This window comes from Aspergillus sclerotioniger, assembly GCF_003184525.1.
Source record: "Aspergillus sclerotioniger CBS 115572 chromosome Unknown BO94scaffold_45, whole genome shotgun sequence".
NCBI lineage: Eukaryota > Fungi > Ascomycota > Eurotiomycetes > Eurotiales > Aspergillaceae > Aspergillus > Aspergillus sclerotioniger.
This window is the reverse complement of record NW_020291035.1, coordinates 31927-51897: the sequence shown is the minus strand read 5'-3', so window position 1 is coordinate 51897 and position 19971 is coordinate 31927. Positions and strand designations below refer to the sequence as shown.

Genomic DNA, 19971 nt, shown 5'->3' with positions numbered 1-19971 from the left:
AGTGGGACGCCGTCCACTTGCCGGCCCCGAGGGTGGTTGGGGCCGCCCGTTCGGGTTTAGTGCCGTGATGATGTGACAGCGGCCAGACCCGTGACTATCACGAGTTGTGAAATATACCAATTACCAACATTTCTATCTGACAATACACAGTACACCAGTACACCATCACACTACAAGAAAGCAGAGACACATACACTGCCTGTATCCTCAAGACAGAGCACATCGCAGACCCGACCAACAAAGCCATCAAGCCCTGATGGCACACTGGTCCCCTGTGCAGACGCCAACGCCGTGGATGCTCCAGGCATCAGAAGCACCCGCGACCCAATTTCAATCCATTCGACCGACGTCACAAACGCAAACGTGATTTTAATGTCACCCTGTCCTGGACTGCCAGACGACCTGACCATCTCTTGGACGCCTGCCTGGGAATCCCGTTCACGGGCGGGAATATCACCATCGAAACTGAAAAACTCCGGCTCCGTTGGTGACGGTGGCCTCGAGATGACCTCATCCTCTGCAAGCGCCATGCAGGCCAACTTCACCGTCGTGCGGACATTCGCTACGTATACAATGGCATTCCCCCCCAGCAGCACGGGTGGAGAGAGGGAAGAAGCAAATTCACTAGACGGAAAGCTGGCCACGAATCCGGTGTGAAACCAAAGGTGTCGGGGTATAGAAACAGACGGGGTCGACAGCTTGACCAAGATGGTGCCTTTCCGTATCTTCCCAAGTCGTGGCGGCTCTCCGTCTGCTGTCGGGGGCAGAGGCTCGATCCCAATCGTACCAACTTGGTCTTGGGTTAATTTCTGAACCGGAAGTCGCAGATTCCGTACACTGACTGCGCGAACACGTTGCCAGAGCGCTTGGATGGGAAGAGCCGTCTTCCCAGGGAGAGAGCCTTGCAGGAACGATGTCGAGAAGTCTCCGGAGACAGGCCTGCTCCGATAAGAGCTAGGCTGCTGCGTGCCATCCATCCGTTTTTCCGATCGACTTCTTCGACGCTGTAGGCAACTTCCATGGTCGGACAGTGGTCCGATGAGCAGTTCGTCTCCGGCTGAGATGGCTCCGTAGCGGACCAGACCACAGAGGACGACACCGTGGGTTTCTTTCCGTTGCTGCTCTGCGGCCATTGAGTAGACCTTCGATGGTGGGATAGCAAATACCTCGTCGACATCAAAGACATTTTCGGGTACACTTGGAGGCGTCAATGTCTTTGGTAATGAGACGTCTCTTGAGGGTGGCCCCGCAGGGATGGGGAGGTATCGGAGGAGAGCATGCAGCTTTCCTATGCCTGAGCCGTCGACCGCACTGGTAAGTACGATAGGGACGGCCGAAGTCCAGCTCTCTGTCGTAGAGATCAGTTTCCTTACCTCGTCCGTATCTCTCGACCCACTGTGTTGTAGATTGACTGTCTGGGCAGTTTGAACAGACATCATGGCTGGCTTCTTACCAGACGACTTGAGAGCTGAGAGTACTTTGGCAAGGGTATTCCGCAGGCCCGAGCGCGATGCAATGTCCATCTTAGTAACTACGACGATGATAGGCAGACCCATCTTTGCACAGAGTTGCAGATGTGACAACGCTAGTGCCATGTCTGCAGGCTGCTCAAGAGCAGATTGGCCGGGCTCCTGCGAGTTCTCGTCATCGCACGTTGCCGGTATGCACAAGAAAACGTAGTGAGGAGCCCAGCCAATCATGCCTCTCAGTGTAGACTTTGAGTAGCGCACTGAACCAGGGAGATCGGAGACAAAGGCTAAGCGACCTCCCTCAGAGGAGGCATGGATATCATCCCATGCGGCAACATTGCCAGAGGCATAATTGATCACATCGACGTTGTGTGCCCTAGTTCCATCGGCAGCGTAGCCGATTAACTCATGGGCAACGGAGCTAGTGATTCCGGACGAGATTTCATGTCGATGCTTGAGCAGATGTAGTCTACTCGTTCCTCTTCCATTGTCAAGTACGGACGAGGTTAAAGTCCCTAGAAGAGACGACTTTCCGACCGCACTCGGACCAGCAATGGAGATACGGATCTGCTCAGTATCGGAAGAACCACTCAACGGGTCATCCGCTTTCGCACGATCCGAAGACGATTCCCCCTTCAGTCGAGCCTTTTGGGGAGTCTCAACGCGGTAGAAGTCCCAGTCAGGACTCACCAACGCCTCGGCGACCCAGAGACTTTCCATGTGAACCTTTCCAGCATCCACAGTTTCAGAAAATGGATCTTCGGCCCATTCGCAATTGCCAACAATTACTCGGCGAAGCACATCGACCTTGCAGCCCAAGCTCGCGGCCATAACCTGCAGAGTGGATAGACTTTCCTCGAGCTCATCTTGAGAGAGTCCAACAAACGTTCCATCATCCGCAACACCAACTTCATACAATGCGCCCTGACTTTCTTCAAGCCCCGGAAGTAAGCGAGCCGGCTTTTGTGTGGCCCCCAACTGGGGAGTCGCCTCCGGAAGAACGGGTAGCACGAGATTGGCAGTTGTGGATGAGTGAAAGGGCGAGGACTGCTGCAAGCGCCATAGCAACTGCGTTGTGAGATGCTGCAATCTCTGCTGTCGACTTTCAGTTGAACGGGTCTGTTGCGGCCTCACGGTCGAGTCGTAACTCGATGGCGTGGGACTATCCGCGGACAAGCTCGCCCGGAAATGATACGATCCTCCTACGAGGTGACTAGTGGACATGGAAACATAGGGGCGGCGAGGGCGCAAGAGCAGATGGAGCTTGTACTCGGTGGGTCCCTCTTGTGGTTCAGGCTCCAGTTTGGTGATTCCATAATCGGACAGCAAGTCCGGATCCGCGCGGTCCAAGTTCGTGCTCGAGCGTGCACGAGGCACCGTCCGATTACTAGTCGCTGCCAGTTGAGGAGTTGAGGACCCTGAAGTGGACCATGGAGAAGAGACCCGCGGAGGGTCAGGATCATAAGTAAACACCGAGGCCATGCTGGTTGATACAAGTGTGCAGTGGCAATTGGCACCACAGAGGTGCAGATATGGAGAAAATAAAACAACTAGTAACTAATAATGGGCTATCGTTAAGCCAGTTCGACGTATTCGACGGGCTCGTATATGTCTCGCACTCAGAGTAGTATGTAATTTCTCGCGGGTGTAGTTGATTGGTGCCGTGCGAGTCATCTTGAGGCTGGAGTGTACTGGGTGGATAAAACGGCGGTGGGCGCGAATTGACCGTCAGAGATGGTTCGACAGAGGGGCCAGGAAGGGACTCGTGCAGTTTAATAAACAACGGGCAGTGGGTGGCAGTCAGCAATGACGCGACATCTTGGAGGCCGGCCTGACGGATGAGTCACTGGTGCTTGTAGGTATTAGGTAGGTGGGATCCGGTCGTCCATCGCGCGGAGTAAATACGGAGGTCCGAGTTGTATCCGCCTTACGACACGACTGGGTCAGGTGACGGGTCCACCTTCGGCACGTGCTGGACTATCTAAATTAGTGCCTGAGGCGCTTAGTGTGTTGCCTTAGCGTGCTGCCTAAGCCACATCGTCCTGGCACTTCGGCTGCAGGGGGTCCTGTTTCAGATAAACCTAGCAGAACAATAGTCGTCAATCTAGGATGCCTGGCCTTATTAGTGCTTATCGTCCTGGATCAGGCTAACATCGGCAAAGAGGCGTCTCACTACTGCAGCGTCATCATTAGCACTTTGTTTTGCTCCAAGTGCTTTAGCCTCGTCGTGATGACCAAACGTGGATCCAGTCCTGTCCGAGGTGTGGCAGTCGTTGTGACCGTCTGCCCGCAACGAAGATCTTTGAATTGTAGAATTATGGGTAAAAGTTCAGCCTGGAATAAAAAATTGGCTATCTAGTAAGGTAATTCACAGGGTATTAAACGAATGCAAGTAAGAAAACGACACATGCAAGAATAATCGTTCCGAGAAGTTGATATGCAAAAGTGGACACTCCTCGCAGTGTCCATCGGCCAAGTCCGTGTGGGTCTTTCCCTCTTCTGATCCCCACACCATCTGTACAGATGACAGATGTATCTGTTCTGCGTCCGTCGCCTAGACGGGTGAGGGTAGAATACGCTGCAGGTTAGCTGCTGCCCGATCTTTGGATGTTTGCCCGTATTCGACTTGGGCGGTGCCCTATAGTGCTAGACACTCATGTCTCGTTATAGCCCCTGACGCTAGTGCTTTTTAGGGCATTTATTCAGCGGACGGCTCCCTGGCTATGCCCTTGCACTTCCCCTGAGCAACATGGATGTTCCGAGCGGTGGTGCGTGTGAATACAGCACCACAACTGGGGCATTCTGCTTTGGCAACCACCCCTGACTTTTCCCGTTGGTGTCGGAGCAGATTGCTGAAGGTGGAAAATTCACGGCCGTTGCATCCGTGGTCCCAACATTGAGGTTTGGGTCGAAAGCTGATGACTCGTACCTGTTGATCTTGGTCTGAGGAGCTGGGTGCGGAATCGGGAGAGGAGTATACGGTGCCCGCAGGCATCAGGGCGTGTGGTTGAGGCATGGAGTTGGGGGTTTGTCTGTTCGTTCAAATCGTTAGAACATGAGCTCACGACACGGCCATCATGATGTCTACTTACGAGATCGAAGAGTTTGGTGTTAAGTAGTAGTCTGGTTGATTGACAAGGTAGGAAGGAGGTCTACCGATCTGTTAGTCACTCAATGCCACTTTCCAAACGATCGATATTCTCACGTTGATGTGAAAGATGGGTCCGGGATTGTGGGTGGGCTGCCGGACACGGAAGCGCTGGGGTACGGGTATGGGATAGAAGAACTACAGAGAATGTATCAGTTTCTCGTCCTTGACAGGCTTGCTAGAATGCTAGTCTGTACCTTCGGGGTTGGTGTCGGCTATGTGGCACACCTGGCTGCGAGGAAAGATAATGTGAGGAAGGGAGTCCTGGTTGATAGTAGCTCTGGGAGCTAGTGTGCTGAGGTTGGTATGCAGCGGGATATGCATGCTGTGGCGGGAGGGCATGTGCCTGGGGATATGACTGTTGGTCCATGGCCATTGAAGTGGGATGGAGAGGTTGTGGCGGCCGGTTTTGCCAGCTGTAATCTGCTCATCGTTAGCGTATATGGTGATGCTATGAGAATGCACTCTGAAACATACTCTGCGAGTTGTGTGCCATGTTGGTCGTCAGAAATGCTACTGATCCGGGATGCATCGACTGAGGTAATAACTGATAATCTGACGTCCTGATGACAAGGACTTTTCAGTACAAAGCACCTAAGCGGAAAAATATGAGGGCTTTCCACATACTGTGAGGTTTCTGCAATGGCTTGCGGGGAACTTCTTTGAACCAGGCGTGAAGGAGAGCTTGCTGGTTCACAGTCCCGAGAGATGAGTTCCGATGGGAAAGGTGTTCTGGCTAAGAACTGATTCGGATGTAATGATGATAGATGGCTCTGTCCTTCGACTGAGCTGATGCTGGATCTCTGGCTGCGGGGAGAACTAAAGACCGAGCCTGGACTTGGTATTCCAGGAAACCAGCCTGACAGGGTCGATGCAACTGTGGTTTCTGGTGGGTCTGACGACTTCAACTGAGCCGAGTCGTCCAGATGGGCAAGATCCAGGACAAAAGGTGCAGATGCTGGTGATGGTAATCTCCAACTTTGTTGAACTGATTCGTTCAATGGCCTGTGACGAACATGCGAGTCCGCTGGTGAGTGATAGAATTCATTGGAAAACATTGGTGCTTTGGAGAATGAGCGAGAACCAGGATGAGAGAGGAACAGATGCTGGATGGAAGTTGAATAAGAAGGAGAGAAGAAGAGGAAGAAGAAGCAGTAGTAGAAGAAGAATAGAAAGCAGAGAGAAAGTCCACAAGAAAGAGAGAGGGAGGGAGAGAAAGAGAGAGGCAGAGGGTCAGCTGGGGAGGATTTTCCACACCCGATGCAATTCTAGGGAAGGGAACGAAGGGAAGAAGTACAAAATCCAACGGATGCTAGATCGAAGGGAAGCAAATCAGGGTACGAGAACATACAGTCAGTTAGGTAGGCTTAGGCAGAGGATCCTTCCGGCTCGACAAGCAACTATATCCACCGCGTAAGGTTGGTTGACCAGGACGACGGACGGGATCGACGGAATCTGGATAAATCAGGACGATATGTTGGGGACTTTCCAGAAGACTGGCTAGAAGAGAGTATTTAACGTTCCGTGGTCCAGCGATGGAATAAGCGCAACGAACGGGGGCCGAAGATTACCAGGTGGTTCGTCCTGGAGTTTGGCAGCTTATGGCGGGCGAACGAGCGACAAGTGGGTGTGTGTATGTGTGTATGTGTAAAGTAGGTATGGAATACCTGGGCTTATGCCACTAGGTCCAGATAATTACGCTGATTCGCGATTTTTCGTATACGCATTACCGTCAACTCTCGCTATTTTTAATTTCCAGCTGAAGCAAGAAAGCTCCCCTTGAGATGGATTATTATTATTATTATTTTATTGGGACAGGTTGGTTTGGTTGTTATTATTGTCCGTTCATTATTATTATTTCAAATCATCGACCGCCGTGTATCTATCCTCTCTACTATCTAGTCAACCAAGCTTCCCCTTCACTGCCACCGTCCCAGACTTCCATCCAGGCCCATCTTTCCCTCCTGGGAATCACGAACCAACACGCTTGACCTGCCCAGGACGGTTCCTCCTTGGATGGTCCCTGGGCGTGGAGACGATCCCATCACGGATTTTCCTTGGCCTTGTCCATCCATCGGTCGCATCGTTGGCAGCCGCTATGGTTCTCCCGCCTGTGGTCTGATAGCACGGAGAATCATCCGTCGTGTTTGGCGGGTCCTGTCACTGCAGAACGTCCCTTTTGGATAAATAACTATTAAAATTTGTTAGGAGTGCTAGCTAGACTTAGACGTCGACCCAGCCCCATCGGGGGGTGGACATTTTTTTTGCTAGGATCGAACCCGGTTCATTTTCTGAGTTTATTTACCTTACTTTACTTTACTTTACTTTACTCCGGACGAGCTGGACCACTCCAGAGTCCAGTCGGATTATGCTTCCCTCCGGCTCTGAGTCAGGGTACTCAATAGGGGATAGTCCTGCACCATCGCCACGTGAAGGTCCCAACAGCTCAATCGCAGCCGGGCCTGCCAATACCAGAACTCGACTCCCCCCCTGTCCGTTCCTTTGCGACTCCACTCTAAGATGACGGGGAGAGAGGAGACTCGCAATGGACATCAGCAATCGTATCGCCCTAACCGGTCTGATGATCCATACCAACACTTCGTTCGCGAGGTGACAGCCACGACAGGAATAGACTCGGAGATGGCGGGTTTTGGGCTGAGAGCCGCCTGGGAGACAGAAACAAGCTCCTGGCATAGTGGGAAGACCGGGTGAAACTAGTTTTTTCGACCCCCCCTCTGTCCCCAGTGTCTCTCGATTTGGGGAAGGTAGAAGTTAGAGAAATGGTTTCCAGCCCCAGGAGGGAAGCTAAGGGTGTATGAGCAACACCGCCAGTAACATGGATCAAGTGAATGATTAACAAGCCCCCCGCCCGATGATGCTTTGATTTGTTTCGGCTCATTTTCCTTCAACGACGGTGTCGATGGGATTAGTTGTCGAATCCGGGTGATTTGGGGGCCAATTCCAGCATGGCAGGATAATCCAATACCCTGATTCGTATTTGCAGGCGGGTCTGGGACGAGTCCGCCGGGGCTAAAGGGCAGTCTGGCTGGGTGTATGGAGGGTGGATGGGTACGAACGACGCCGCCTGACATACGTGGAGTCGTGCGAGATCGTCATGATAGCGAGGCATGGCCTTTTAGATCCGGGACCACATGGCGATAAGCAATGGGCGGTTCAATTAATTCCTTCCCCGGGGCGATGCATGATGCTTCCTAATTCCTTCCCTCATCCCCCTAAACCAGGGAGGCAGAGCAGGGGGGTGAGTCCACCACCACCCCCGAGGATTCCCTTCCTTCCCACGATCACCAGCAATAGGCCCCGATCAATGTTTCGTCTAGCGGTGGCTAAACCACTGGGCTAGTCTCTGGCGGGTGCGTCAGGCTCAGAACTTTTGTCCTGTTCTTTTTTGGCCCCCACTGCCTTAGCGGCCGCCAGCCACGCTATGGATCCCGATTCTTACCGCTTCGGGCCTTGGACGGTTATCGCGTGTTTCTGGCTTCGTCTCCCTTTTCCTGGCCGGCTTTTGAAATAATACTAAAATAAAATATTATGGAAAAAAAAAGAAAAAGGGTCTTTCTGGATTGTTCCGCCAGACGGCCCCCCCTGGAACACGATGATGATGAGGATGATGCAGATGCATCCAGCACACCATAGCCATGCCCACTTACCGTTTTCCCGTACGCTTTGGATCGGAGGTGTACATCCTTTTCGTACTATATTCTGACAGTGATCAAACGCATTGAGATCGACAAGTCTGGTTTCGAACGAATACTTTCTGTGACGACAGCTTGGCATCGCTGCAAGCTCACGGATCCTCCTGTCACCTTCAGCGGACTGAGTTCATCTTTGTTCTCATGAATCTACCTACCTTCGGGACCTGCTGCTAGCTTGTTGGAAAACTCCAGGCGAGATGATGGCCCCTCCGCTACCTTTCCTAGGGTCGAGGCTGGGGCGCACCCAAGAGAGGACAAGACGATCCAGAGAGCAAATTGTCTACCTACTTCGTACCAGCCGGGGCTGTCAGATCCGGAGGATCGCATATGTTGCCTGTCCTGATTCCTGAAAGCAGCTAACGGTGAAATGGTGGAGGACGGACGGTGCTAACGATGAGGTCAGTCAGTCAAGAGGAGGCGCTTTGGCCGAGACGGTCAGACTCAGACCCGTGGACCGCTCTACCAATTACCAGTTACGTGACACGTTTATTTGCGCCCCTCAGCATCCGGAGCATGGCGAGGGCCCGATTGTCCGATCCTGTGATTGCGTTGACCGCCACGGCAATGATCGGCCAGGATCAAGAACCTCCCTCTCTGGCGGGAGGCAGTGGATGTAAATTGAATTAACCGCCCGCCAGGCGTTGGAGTAACCGAGCGAATCCTCTCGAGGCACTGCACTCGATCCACCTGCACTGCATTCTGCCCTGGTTGGGAGGAGAGCCGGAACCAGTCTAAACCCGTCTAAACCCAAGGGTTAATAGATTAACTCGCCCCTCCGAGTGCCGCGCTGAAAAACACACGTGTCACGAGGAGTCCCCCGATTCCCCCGTTTACGACCAGGGCTATTATTGACCAATTTCCTCCGTCCATTTAGCTTTGCTGCCCTGCTCCACCCGGGAATCCCATGGGTGGTTGACACTTGGACAGCGTCATGGAATTATGGGGCCCCTGCTCGGCGACCGCCATCCGAAGCGCCTTGGGATCTTTTCCGCTTTCCACGGTGCCTGATCCCTCGTGGATGTCGTGCGGAGACCAGACGAGAACTGTGCACAGTCCAGCGCTTCGACGTCGCAGGCGGCAGCGGCAGCGGCAGCAGCAGCAGCAGCCATAGCCAGCTGGCGTGGGAGGATTTGCTCCTAGGCTGCGCATGCTCCTCCTGGGGAGTTCCCCGCGATACGCCTGCGCTGTCACCAGCGTCTGGAACTTGGGAGGCTCTCAGCAACCCTTTCTATCTAACGCATTCATAAATGCCAGACTAGCCAGGATCCGGCGATCGGATCAAACCCTCCACGTGCTGTGGCACTTTTAATGATCCTGCTAGGATTCCGCAGCGGCGCAGGTGGCCGAGATGGGAGCCGTTGAGGTGGGTAGCCGACTGGCCACATGGTTGAGGTAGTACCTTAGGCAAGTTAGCACTGCTACCTCGCCTAGTTAACCTGGTCGCTTGCTCACATTAAGGCTTGCAGGGGTGGTCATGCCGGGATAACCAGGGAGGCTACTCCGTACTACTAGGAAGGGAGGGGGGTGAGGGGGGTGAGGGGGGAAAGGAACTACTACCACCACTCGATCGCATGATCTGCTGGCTCCCTCGACGGCCTTTGTTAGTTCCCTTTTTTTAAATTAACCATTTCCCCTGCCTGCCTCTCGCACTTCGCAATGACCACCATTTTCGGCCGCAGTTCAGCTCGTCTATTCCTCTTTATCTCCTAGACCAAAACCATCCATCTTTGACCTACGCGAGCTCTAAGCGCCAGGATCGAGCGGCTGAGCAAAGGAGATGGTCCAATCTTGGGGGGTAATGAGCCGCCAGCAAGAAGCGCCTTGCGATCGTGGTATCGCCAGTCTAAATTCCACCGAGTCTGGTTCACCTATCAGCAGACCGGAAAGCCCCGCCCATCAATTTCTGCGCCTTATCGCAGACAGCCTGCAGGTCGTAGGCAGATACTAAATACTAAATACTCCCTAGACTCGATACCAGACAGATACTAGTCGAACATCCACCCAACCACAGTTACCACACACGTTGCCAAGCAGACAACGGCGGCAAACTCTCCTGGATCAGCGACGCACATGTCCCAGGCAGCCAGCCTGTAGGTACGAGTTACCAACATGGACCTCCAACACAGATACCCTGCATCACAGACCACACCACTGGAACGGCCAGCGCTAAACAGAGTTCAGTTATATGTTGGTGGTGGTGGTGGTGGTGGTCCATTCGTTACGTAGTCTAGACTCTCGACGTGTCTGGAACATGGTCCAAGCCAACAATGGATACAACCTCGTCATTTATGTAATGAAAACATGCCATGTGTGAAATGGCAATTGCAAAAGTCCAAGCTTTCGCCCTAGTTGACCGAACTAAGAGAACAAGACGACTTGCAAACCACCATCAGCCGTTCTCCGGCCGGAATATCTACTTCAACCAGTGATCGGGCTAAGATGCGCACGATTTCGTCATTCTCTCGTGGTCCCTCCCTTTACTGTGGGGGTGTGTCTACCGGTCTGCGTGGTGGGGTAACCACTTTCTTCTGTCTTCTCCTTTCCTCTTCTTGCACGACCATTTTCCCTGATACCTTAGTGGAAAACTTTGATTGATTATTATTTCTTTGGTTTCGGCCGTCGAGTGGGTAAGATAAGGGATTATTCTCCGAGTACTGCCTACACAGTACAACAAAATAATAATAATAATAAAAAGGTTCAGGGTGTGTCAGCCTACGGGTTGCCCAATTGTGGATTCGTCTTTAAATTGCACTTAGGTATATATATACATATATATCTACAACACAAGACTACGCAGGAGGATCATCGGCGTATTTATGTATTCAATATGGATGAAGACCCCTAGTTCCCCTCCGAAATTACCATCCCCCGATGATCTGCCAGGATCTCATACCTGCCAAGTGCAGATCAACCTGTCTTCACTTCACTTCACTGCTCTTAGATACTAGTACTAGGTAGATAGTTCCGGAATACTTAAATAAACTCTTCGATATTGCAGATGTCTGAGACATTCCGCGAAGATCAAACCCGCTAACCTACCTACCTTACCTATCCCATCCCATCCCGTCTGCCGATATCGTCAACCAAACCACCTTTGACTCAGATCAATTTCTTCAATTGCCACAACCATACCCCCAACCCAAAAAACAATAAATAAATAAATAGGTATTATCTATATTAATCAACTTCCCCGCTGAGTAAGCCTTAAAAAAAAGCCTAAACCTAACTCAGTATGTAAGTAGCTGGTTAGTATTGATTGACTCCGAAGATACCCGTAAGACACGCAGATAAGAAAAGAAAAGGAACAGGTCTCTCGATGATGAATGGTGATGATCCACTTTGAGTTTCCTTGGCTAGGCTTGGATGCAATTGGGTTAGGTTACGTGGACTATTGAAATATTGGGGATGTGTAATTGGGTCAGGGGAGATGAAGGTGTTCCTGCGGTATATTTAGTGTGTAGGTATGATGATGTAGGCAGGTGGTGGTTACCTAGTAGGTAGGTAGTAGGTAGAGTAATATGATCGTATCGGGATACTGCATTTGGATTTGTTTGTGGGGTGAGTGAGGATATGGTGCGGGTGTGGGTGTAGTTGTAGGTGGTACGCGGTGCTGGGAAATGAGGGATTGGGGGTTGGGGACTGTGGGGAGATGGGATGTTGTGTTGGTTTGGATTGGATTGAACTCTGTGTGAGTGTTTCGTGACGTTTATGATGATGACGACCATGTCGGGATATTAGTTTTGTCTCATATGATCGTCTTCTCCTATAACTGTGAGTATTGTGGCTGGTTCATTCGTCAATTGAACAGGCAATCAGGTAGTTGTTAAGACTTCATCAAAAACAAGGCTGATTTTGTCGATATTACTACCGGAGTTGTTGACTTTCTAGTCTATTAGTCTGTAGACAGCTTCACTTTCTCACCATATAGTGTATGAGCCTTGTATTATGCGAGGCTTAGATCTCAGCAAACATTTCAACAAAAGTTTGGTTGAAAGGAACGCGGGACGGCAGGAAGGAAAGGAAGGAACTAGAAAATAGGCAGAGACCCAGCCTTATTTTATCGAACTGGAAAGGGGTCCACTATTCAGGATGCACTTGAAGAGTCCAGCATGTGTTCCTATCTAGTAGTTTAGAAGATAAGTACAACATCTTGATTATATTATTTTGCTGTGTTGGAAACATTGCACTGTACAATAGAATTGTCCATAAGATAGAGTGACTTAACAGAAAGACTCGAAATGATTATCGCCCTCTTTATCTCAAAAGCAGCTTGCAATAAGTGGGATTATATCAGACGAACTCGTCAGCTTAGCTTCATAGTGACCCGTGCCTTGGGCCAATACGAAAAGATTCAGGTCAATATAGTACAAGTGTGATGCCATATGTGGCTTTTTTGCTTCTCATGCACATACAACATTTATATACACATTTGTTTTGTGGCACAGATTGACACAAGTTTATAAATCCACATACTCACCTTTACTAAGACATGAATAAAGTAAGGAGACTGAATGTCTTTTGGTGCTTGGCGGGTAAATGTCCGTGCTGGCCTATACCACACCGTTTTTCCTTCGCTCCCGCTTTATCTTCGATCTTCCATCCTATCTTGTCTTCTCTTTATCAGCTCTTCAACACCTGTTGTTCTTGATAATGTCATAGTCCAAGAATAATCTCCTTTCCTTCAGCAGAAGCAGGACAGGTGCCTGACGCTATCCACCTGAGCTACGCGGACATCTCAGAGATCCGGGACTCAAACGTTTGTTCTCGCGACTCTCAGCGCCCCTGGTCCAGTCGACAATGGCTTGATTGTCGAGGATGAAGCTGGCATCATGAGCTACGGTAAGCCCCTGTGTTGCATTATGAAGAGTATGTTGACTCATCGTTGTTCTTGATCATAGCACCTAGTTGAGTCTGTCCTACGAATGTTGCTGATAAGAAGTGCAGGATGGGTTTGTGGCATACATGCCATCGCTCTGCGAGGTAAGTGACAGGCATGGTGATTTCAACTCTTGATCTTGACCCAATATTAACCACATACTATGCTCTGCAGGTTGAACGGCCCAGAAATCAACATACTTGTCATCCAGACTGCCCTTATTTCCATTTTATGGCTCGCCCTGTCCAGCACTTCTTAACAGCGGATGCAATAGAGTGGGATGTGATAAGGGCCACGAATACCCGGGAAACGAACATCAAGCTCATACGATGTGGAGTTCAAGATCTCTGTGTTCGGTTCTGATAGGGATTGTGATGAGGACTGAGGTATCTGGACCAGAGAACGGGCTCATCAGCCTCATATGGGGACTCCTTGATATGATGATGGTTTAAGACTGTCGCCCCGGGAAGTCTTCTCTCTCTACATGGAATAGAGGTATAGAAGATATATGATCCTAAACTTAGAACGAGGGTGTTTATGACATGGATCCTACAATCGAGGACAACTTCACGCCCAAAGAAGACAACCACAAACAACACGAGTGAGCTCAACATATTCCGAGGCTCGACGATAAATATCTCTTTTCTCCGGTCTACTATAAACAGGGAAGATCCGGTTTCTCTTTCTTCGATCCTCAGTCCCATACTCGTTGGGAGTCCCTACTAAACACGCACATCCCCAGTTCGGGATGAGGGTATAACATCTCGAAAACAGCCATCAACTACATTTTACTTAATACTCACCAGAGAACACAAGATAGCTCTATCCCAATAAACTTTCCTCTTCTGTTCAGTACTCAAATGATGTGTTTCCTATTTACAGCCATCTAATACTACTATGACAGACAGATATCCCGAATCATCATTGATAACCCACAAACAGCCACAGGCAATATCAACCACCAATCTATATCAATTGACTGAATCCCAATCGATGCAAGGAATCATACTAATGTGTATCCTGCTACCATGCCACTAGCCGTTCGCCCACAAGCTATGAATCCCGCACTGCCAACGCATTTAACTTAGGTCCAATACAGTACCCAAGCCAACAGTTGAGACATCAATGCGGTTTGAACAATATAGGAACGGATTACATCCAATAAACAATCTTTAACACTGCGTAATGGTAGCAAGAAGTCTAACCATCATCCCCAAATGATCAAAAGATAGGCAGGATAGCAGGCGTCATACTCTGGATGTACGATCCAACCATCACACATATCCCACGTCCAGATAATATCAGCGAGGGAGTGTATTGCGGTAATTGACACAAGTAGAATCAAACTAGCAGCAGCTGGAGTCATCAACTGGAAGCCTGATTGCTTCATTCCTGGAGATATAGACCTAGACTTGTCAAGTGTGCCGATGCCATAGGATCCCTGATGGGGGGTCTGTTAACAGTACACGCGAAGTATATGTTTCGAGTACCAAGGACGGCACGACTTATAAAAAGCCGGAACTATCTGAAACATGACAGTCTAATTCCATGAGAAGGGTTACCCCATAAAATCTAATCCATGTTCTCAGACATGTTTGTTCGATGAATAGCTGGAATTGGGAATACTCAGCATTATTTAATAAGTGGCAGCCTTGAGAGAGAGAGAGAAGGCGACGGGGTAGAGTGTGTCTCTGTTCAAAATACTCCATGACTCACACGCGGAGGGGACTCTACTATCGATTGCTTGGTGTAAAGTCGGAGTTGCCTCTGCGAAGCATCCAGAGCAGGATACAGATGCTGAAGAGCCACAGACTAACAACGAATAGCCAGATCCTACAGATAAGTGTAGATGTCAATCTAGAAATCCATTAGCAGATCGTTCATGGAAAGATCATTCCCATAACATACACTTTTCCTCGCGCTGGTAAGGCGGAGACCCATGGTGTAGGCTGCTTTGGCATCTCTGAAAGCCTTGACAAAGTCAAAGACAATGGTACACTATGTATTGTAGTTTTGGGCAGTCCACTCCTCGATATCGTGGACTTCATCGATCTATTGCAGAATCTCAGCCAGATGGTCGCATGGGTTTCCTAGCATGCCCGTCGAGGTCTAGTCATGTCAATAAATGACGCGTTAGGGGGTTCGTGAACCATATAGGAGTTTAAACGTAGTGTTCTGGACATAATGAACCATGTTCTGTAGGATAATCTCCAGCTTCTCCTTGAATCTGGCTTGGCATTTCTCTTTCAACTGTGACGCCATCCAAGTCTGGTTTTTGTGGACGAAAGTATGTCTTGTCTTTGTTAATGAACCCATCAGATGGATTATTCAGCATGTTGTACCAGATGAGATATCTCTAGCCATCGTTAGTGAAGGATACCTTGAGTGGGTGATAGACTTTGCGGCCTTCAGCAAAATCATCTCCAGAGTCAACGGGCACTGTTTCCACAACACAATAACAAGGTGGCCTTGGAGCTGCAGCAAGATTCATCAACACAACACTAGATCTCAAATAAAAAAAAAAGCCAAACCAATATTTCTTGACCATAGACTTAGTCACATTTTCTATGGAGCTGTTAGTATTACTAATACTAACAAGATAATGCTAACCGTGTATACGACGACGTGGCGCTGGTGATAGAAGGAGTCGAAGCAAAAGCTGGGAAGAGGTGTACTGGATATAAAAGACAAGGAGGAAGAAGGCGAAGACGACGTAAGTTAGAAGATGTAGGGAAGAATGAAGAAGGAAGAACGAAGAAGATAGAAAGAAGAAACACAAAGATATAAAGAAAAAAAAGATTAGTGGAGCCTTGGATGATGTAACAGAAGAGTGAAGTGAATGTGAAAAGTATATCCAACCCTATTGCAACCATATCGTGATAGCCGCAGAACGGTCTTTGTGTTCAGTTGAAAACTATGAATGATGGTTCACCGCCTTTCCTGATAGTATGACTGGAATAATACCCCCGTCTCTTTTGTATATTATTCTGTGGAGGCAAAGATCCCACTCGCTTGAGATGTCAAGGAAAGAGAAAAACACTTGCATTATAGAGCCGGGACTATCTGGTCTCAAGTGCATAGACTCATTGTCAGAATCTGGGTTGCCTATCGGTAAACTTCTATATAGAGACTATAATAGTCATCTAGTGGTGAGTAACTGACTTGTAGTTGACTCCCTCGAACCACCTGGAAAGCCCAAGGTGTTTCCTTCCGCAATTTATATCTGGAATTTGGGTGTCAGCTTGTTTATAAAACGGATCTGTATGTTCTCTATCCAGATTCACAATCGGGAGTCCAGTCTTTTCTTCAGACCTGGTCAAATGGCTCGGAAAGTGACTGTTGAAGATATTTGATTGATGTTGAGTTGTATATAGTATATAATATCAGATAGAGCGGACGTTGCAGGATACGACTCGAAGAAAGCAGAGTAATCATATACTTCCAAATATGTGTCGATTTGCTGTGGGAGATTGTATCTGGCCAAAAGAACAGTGTGGTGGTTAAAATGACCCATCTGCCACTCTATTTGATCTGTCCTCGCGTCGGGTTACATTCGTTGAGTTCAACTGCAAGACTCGATACTGCCTCCACTTGTTCTGTACATGCTTGATTGCCAACGCCCTGCAGCTGGTATCGAACGAGCTCTTCTTTCTTTATTTTTGTTTCGAGAATGAGGCGATGTATGCGAGGTCGACATCTCGAATGAGATCGGCCAGATCCCATGGCCACATCTCCCGGAGATGGGCTTTGGACACACGAACAGAGAGCCCATAGCAGGCCAGGGTCTCATGCAGGACAGCGAAGGAAGTACGGGCGGGCATGGCGGCGAAACAAGGAAAACGGCCGACGGAGACAGGGACGGAACCAGAAGGACGGAAGTTGAAGGTAACGAAGGAAGAGGACGAGGTTGAGGAAGAGGCGAGCTCGTGATAGAAGGAATGATCAATTCCACCTTTTCAGTAGCTCCCATAAGCCCGCAAGATGTGTCTGCTTTTCAGCCACGCGATGGCTAGATGGCCCTTTTTGTGATTCTCATGGGATAATGTTGAATAACTGGTCAGATACACCCCGAGAAGCACCACCAGGAAACATACAACCCAGAAGATACCTTTTTAGGTCTATCCTGATACGTCCCCTTTGAAATACCCCCGGACTGGAGGGTGGCCATGGCATTCATGGCATGAATTGGGAGGATGTGCCCTGCTTACACAGGTCCTTTTTTTGATCCCCTTAGGAGATAACCCCGGGGTGCTATTTAGCACTAGCCCTGAAGGGCGACAGCAGAGTCGAACGATAACAACACCACAGAACAGGGGAGGAGCCCCAGAGGGCGGCGTCGAGCCGACAGAACCCTACTACAGGACAACACTCACGAACCTATTCCCCGAATCCCAGTCAGCATTGACTCGCATGGGTATTGACACGGGTCTGCTTACCGACTAATGGTTGGCCTTCTCGTCGCCAGAAGTCGGGGTTTCGATAGGGTCTTCGGCGGAAGCATCGGCACCAGCAGGGGAGCTACAGTCAAAAAAGGAATACCATGTTAGAAAAGTATCTAAATAATGGCACGGGAATGCAGGGTCGTCCTCCAACAGGACCTTATCAGCCCAACACTGCAGCTTCCACATAAAATCAAGAAAGGGACGAGCTACCGAGGCTGGTGCAACCCAGGTCTGTTTTTCACGGATGCAGAACCCAACTTTCTTAACAAGATCAACGAGTGCCCATGGCCAGAGACCTTCGAGATCACTTTTTAAGACACAAGTGGAATACCATAGGCAGTAAAATCAGCGTGAATACTGGCAAACGAGGCGCAAGAGACCATCATGATGTCTTGATGGATCGGAGAACAGGTAGAGGGATCGTTGATCTCAGTATCAGAGACACCCGGCCATAATCCAAGGGTCTTATTCTGCTCTTGATTGCCGATCATCTCGACATTTTCTCCCCCATCAATCTTCTTCTGGACTTGTGTTAGATCCGTTTGGCTAGTTGCAATGAGCCCTTTCTTGATGGCTGTATACATATTGTTCCACTGCTCCGGGGATTCCCTGGTCTCACCGATCATTAAGAGGCCGAAAGATATCGCATTGGTGCATCATGCTAGATATCTTGACCGATGAAGTCGACCACCGACATTATGCTATCGCTATCTTCACTGCCGGTCTCAATCCAGGGATGTGTTGGATGGCGTGGTATGGTATCTTCTCATCAGGTTGAAATAAGCTAGGTCGAACACCACGCGCAGTAGTCCGCCCACAAGCATTAGTTTGCAAGTATATGAGAAGGAATCCCTCCAGAGATTCCAGCTTTTCATATGTCTAGGGCCAGAAATTCGATTCAGCCGGCCGGTTGCATCGGACATACATATTCCCTCCCTCTTTTAAGACGACGTCGTCTGTATTTAAGATGATGGTTATGGTCATGGTTAGACATGAGATGCCAGATTGCTTCCTCCCTGCTTTGCCCTAACCAAAAGCATCTTCTTTCCGTATTGGGCATTGTCGAAACAAATCCCCAACGTTAGAAGATTGGCAACATCCCCCAGTTCATTTCCGACTTTGAACATCTCTCCATGTATAATAATATTAACAGGGATCATACTTTATGTACATGGACCCGTCGAGAAAATTGGTCAGAGTATCCTCTTCAAGTAGCGAACACAATGCAATCCCCCCCAGGTCAGCAGGTCATCTTGAATCGAGATCATCCTCTATTGATGCCACATGCGCCCGATGCACCATGCGAGAAGGTATGAACCAACTCTCAAGGATCTCTATCGTGGTTTCCCTTTGTATATGAAAATGTCATAGATCTCGACCCCGAGTCAAAATCTAGGGTATTCTCGAGAAAGCAATATGCTTGATCCGGCGACAGCGGGGGAGGACCGCGCGGATTCAACAGGAGAGATAGCAGCAATAGCAGCGTCTATTTCGGCGTCGCGGGCAGCAGCGCAGGCAGCGCAGAAAGCTTGTTTTAATGCTGCGCGAAGAAGACGTGGTAGGGAGACGCTCGTGAGAGGGGGAGAAGGACTGCACCGCGAAGGCAGTCGCAACGCAACAGCAACCACTGCAAACCAATCACCGCGGATACCATGGAAGAGGTCACATACAAACGATTCGCGGAGGGGGGAGAAGCCAGAGACGCTGTTTTGTGTTTAGCTATGCACTGAAGGGACATCTTGAAGGTCATGCCAAGCTCTGTAGGGCTTGCGGGAGTCGGTAGGGCGGCAGCGGAGGACTCATCTCAGCCAGTATGGTTGGAGATTAGGGTGTAGGTTGTAGCGATAGTATCGATCCTGTATCCAGGTAGATGTAATTGTAAGGTGACATGTGGGTTGGCTTTTGCCAGCTCTATCTAGGATTCCGTAGGCGACGTCGTAATTTGGTTTTGAAAAGTGGGTTAGAAGCCATAACTAAGGTGGCTTCGCGGTATGGGGATGTTTTGGAGGATATATAAGGCTTTATATTGTTTGATAAATGATAAAATAAGATAAGAGAGCAAGGCTTGAAAGCAGGCTTTTGGGGAGAGGTTGTATGAAGAGGGGAAGGGGTGGGAAGGATGGGGGGTGGAGATGGTATTTATACTATTTTACTGGGGGGTTTAGATTCAATGGTGCCATTGATCGGGTTATTGGGTGAAATATGAAAAGAATGGCTTCGTGAATAAGACCAAGAGGGAATATGGATAGGATTTGGGGGACAAAGTGGAAACTGTAGATAGGATATGCACTGGAAAAATTATGGTACAAGGTATTAGGAGGGA

The 19971-nt window shown here is 49.4% G+C and overlaps 5 protein-coding genes across 5 annotated transcripts; all 5 read right to left on the bottom strand.

Moving 5' to 3' along the window:
• Positions 1–6: 6 nt before the first annotated feature.
• BO94DRAFT_540267 (uncharacterized protein) lies at positions 7–3353 on the bottom strand. The gene has a single exon (XM_025612879.1). The coding sequence runs from the start codon at positions 2949–2951 to the stop codon at positions 171–173; it is 2781 nt and encodes a 926-aa protein (XP_025462094.1). The 5' UTR covers positions 2952–3353; the 3' UTR covers positions 7–170.
• An 814-nt stretch (positions 3354–4167) lies between these two features.
• Positions 4168–5675, bottom strand: BO94DRAFT_560975 (uncharacterized protein; the record flags this gene model as incomplete). Its single annotated transcript, XM_025614191.1, has 6 exons — positions 4168–4501; positions 4562–4621; positions 4675–4755; positions 4815–5040; positions 5095–5180; positions 5245–5675. 6 exons carry the CDS (start codon positions 5673–5675, stop codon positions 4168–4170), a joined length of 1218 nt encoding a protein of 405 aa, XP_025462093.1.
• A 1063-nt stretch (positions 5676–6738) lies between these two features.
• On the bottom strand, positions 6739–7624 carry BO94DRAFT_303274 (uncharacterized protein). Its single transcript, XM_025606763.1, has 3 exons — positions 7210–7624; positions 6923–7156; positions 6739–6808 (listed from the first exon to the last, which is right to left on the bottom strand). The coding sequence occupies exons 1-2, from the start codon at positions 7514–7516 to the stop codon at positions 6984–6986; spliced, it is 480 nt and encodes a 159-aa protein (XP_025462092.1). The 5' UTR covers positions 7517–7624; the 3' UTR covers positions 6739–6808; positions 6923–6983.
• Positions 7625–8373: 749 nt separating this feature from the next.
• BO94DRAFT_540266 (uncharacterized protein) lies at positions 8374–8703 on the bottom strand. Its single transcript, XM_025612878.1, has one exon. The coding sequence runs from the start codon at positions 8655–8657 to the stop codon at positions 8478–8480; it is 180 nt and encodes a 59-aa protein (XP_025462091.1). The 5' UTR covers positions 8658–8703; the 3' UTR covers positions 8374–8477.
• Positions 8704–17645: 8942 nt separating this feature from the next.
• BO94DRAFT_611571 (uncharacterized protein) lies at positions 17646–18374 on the bottom strand (the record flags this gene model as incomplete). The annotated part of the gene is made up of 2 exons (XM_025616639.1): positions 17980–18374; positions 17646–17944 (listed from the first exon to the last, which is right to left on the bottom strand). Exons 1-2 carry the CDS (start codon positions 18272–18274, stop codon positions 17646–17648), a joined length of 594 nt encoding a protein of 197 aa, XP_025462090.1. The 5' UTR covers positions 18275–18374.
• Positions 18375–19971: the final 1597 nt, after the last annotated feature.

Coding starts and splice junctions, on each gene's coding strand:
- BO94DRAFT_540267 (XM_025612879.1), bottom strand. CDS start 2,951: ATGGCCTCGGTGTTTACTTATGATCCTGACCCTCCGCGGGTCTCTTCT.
- BO94DRAFT_540266 (XM_025612878.1), bottom strand. CDS start 8,657: ATGCGATCCTCCGGATCTGACAGCCCCGGCTGGTACGAAGTAGGTAGA.
- BO94DRAFT_303274 (XM_025606763.1), bottom strand. CDS start 7,516: ATGAGCCGAAACAAATCAAAGCATCATCGGGCGGGGGGCTTGTTAATC. Junction 7,157..7,209: donor ACCTCGCGAACGAAGTGTTG/GTATGGATCATC, acceptor GTCCATTGCGAG/TCTCCTCTCTCCCCGTCATC.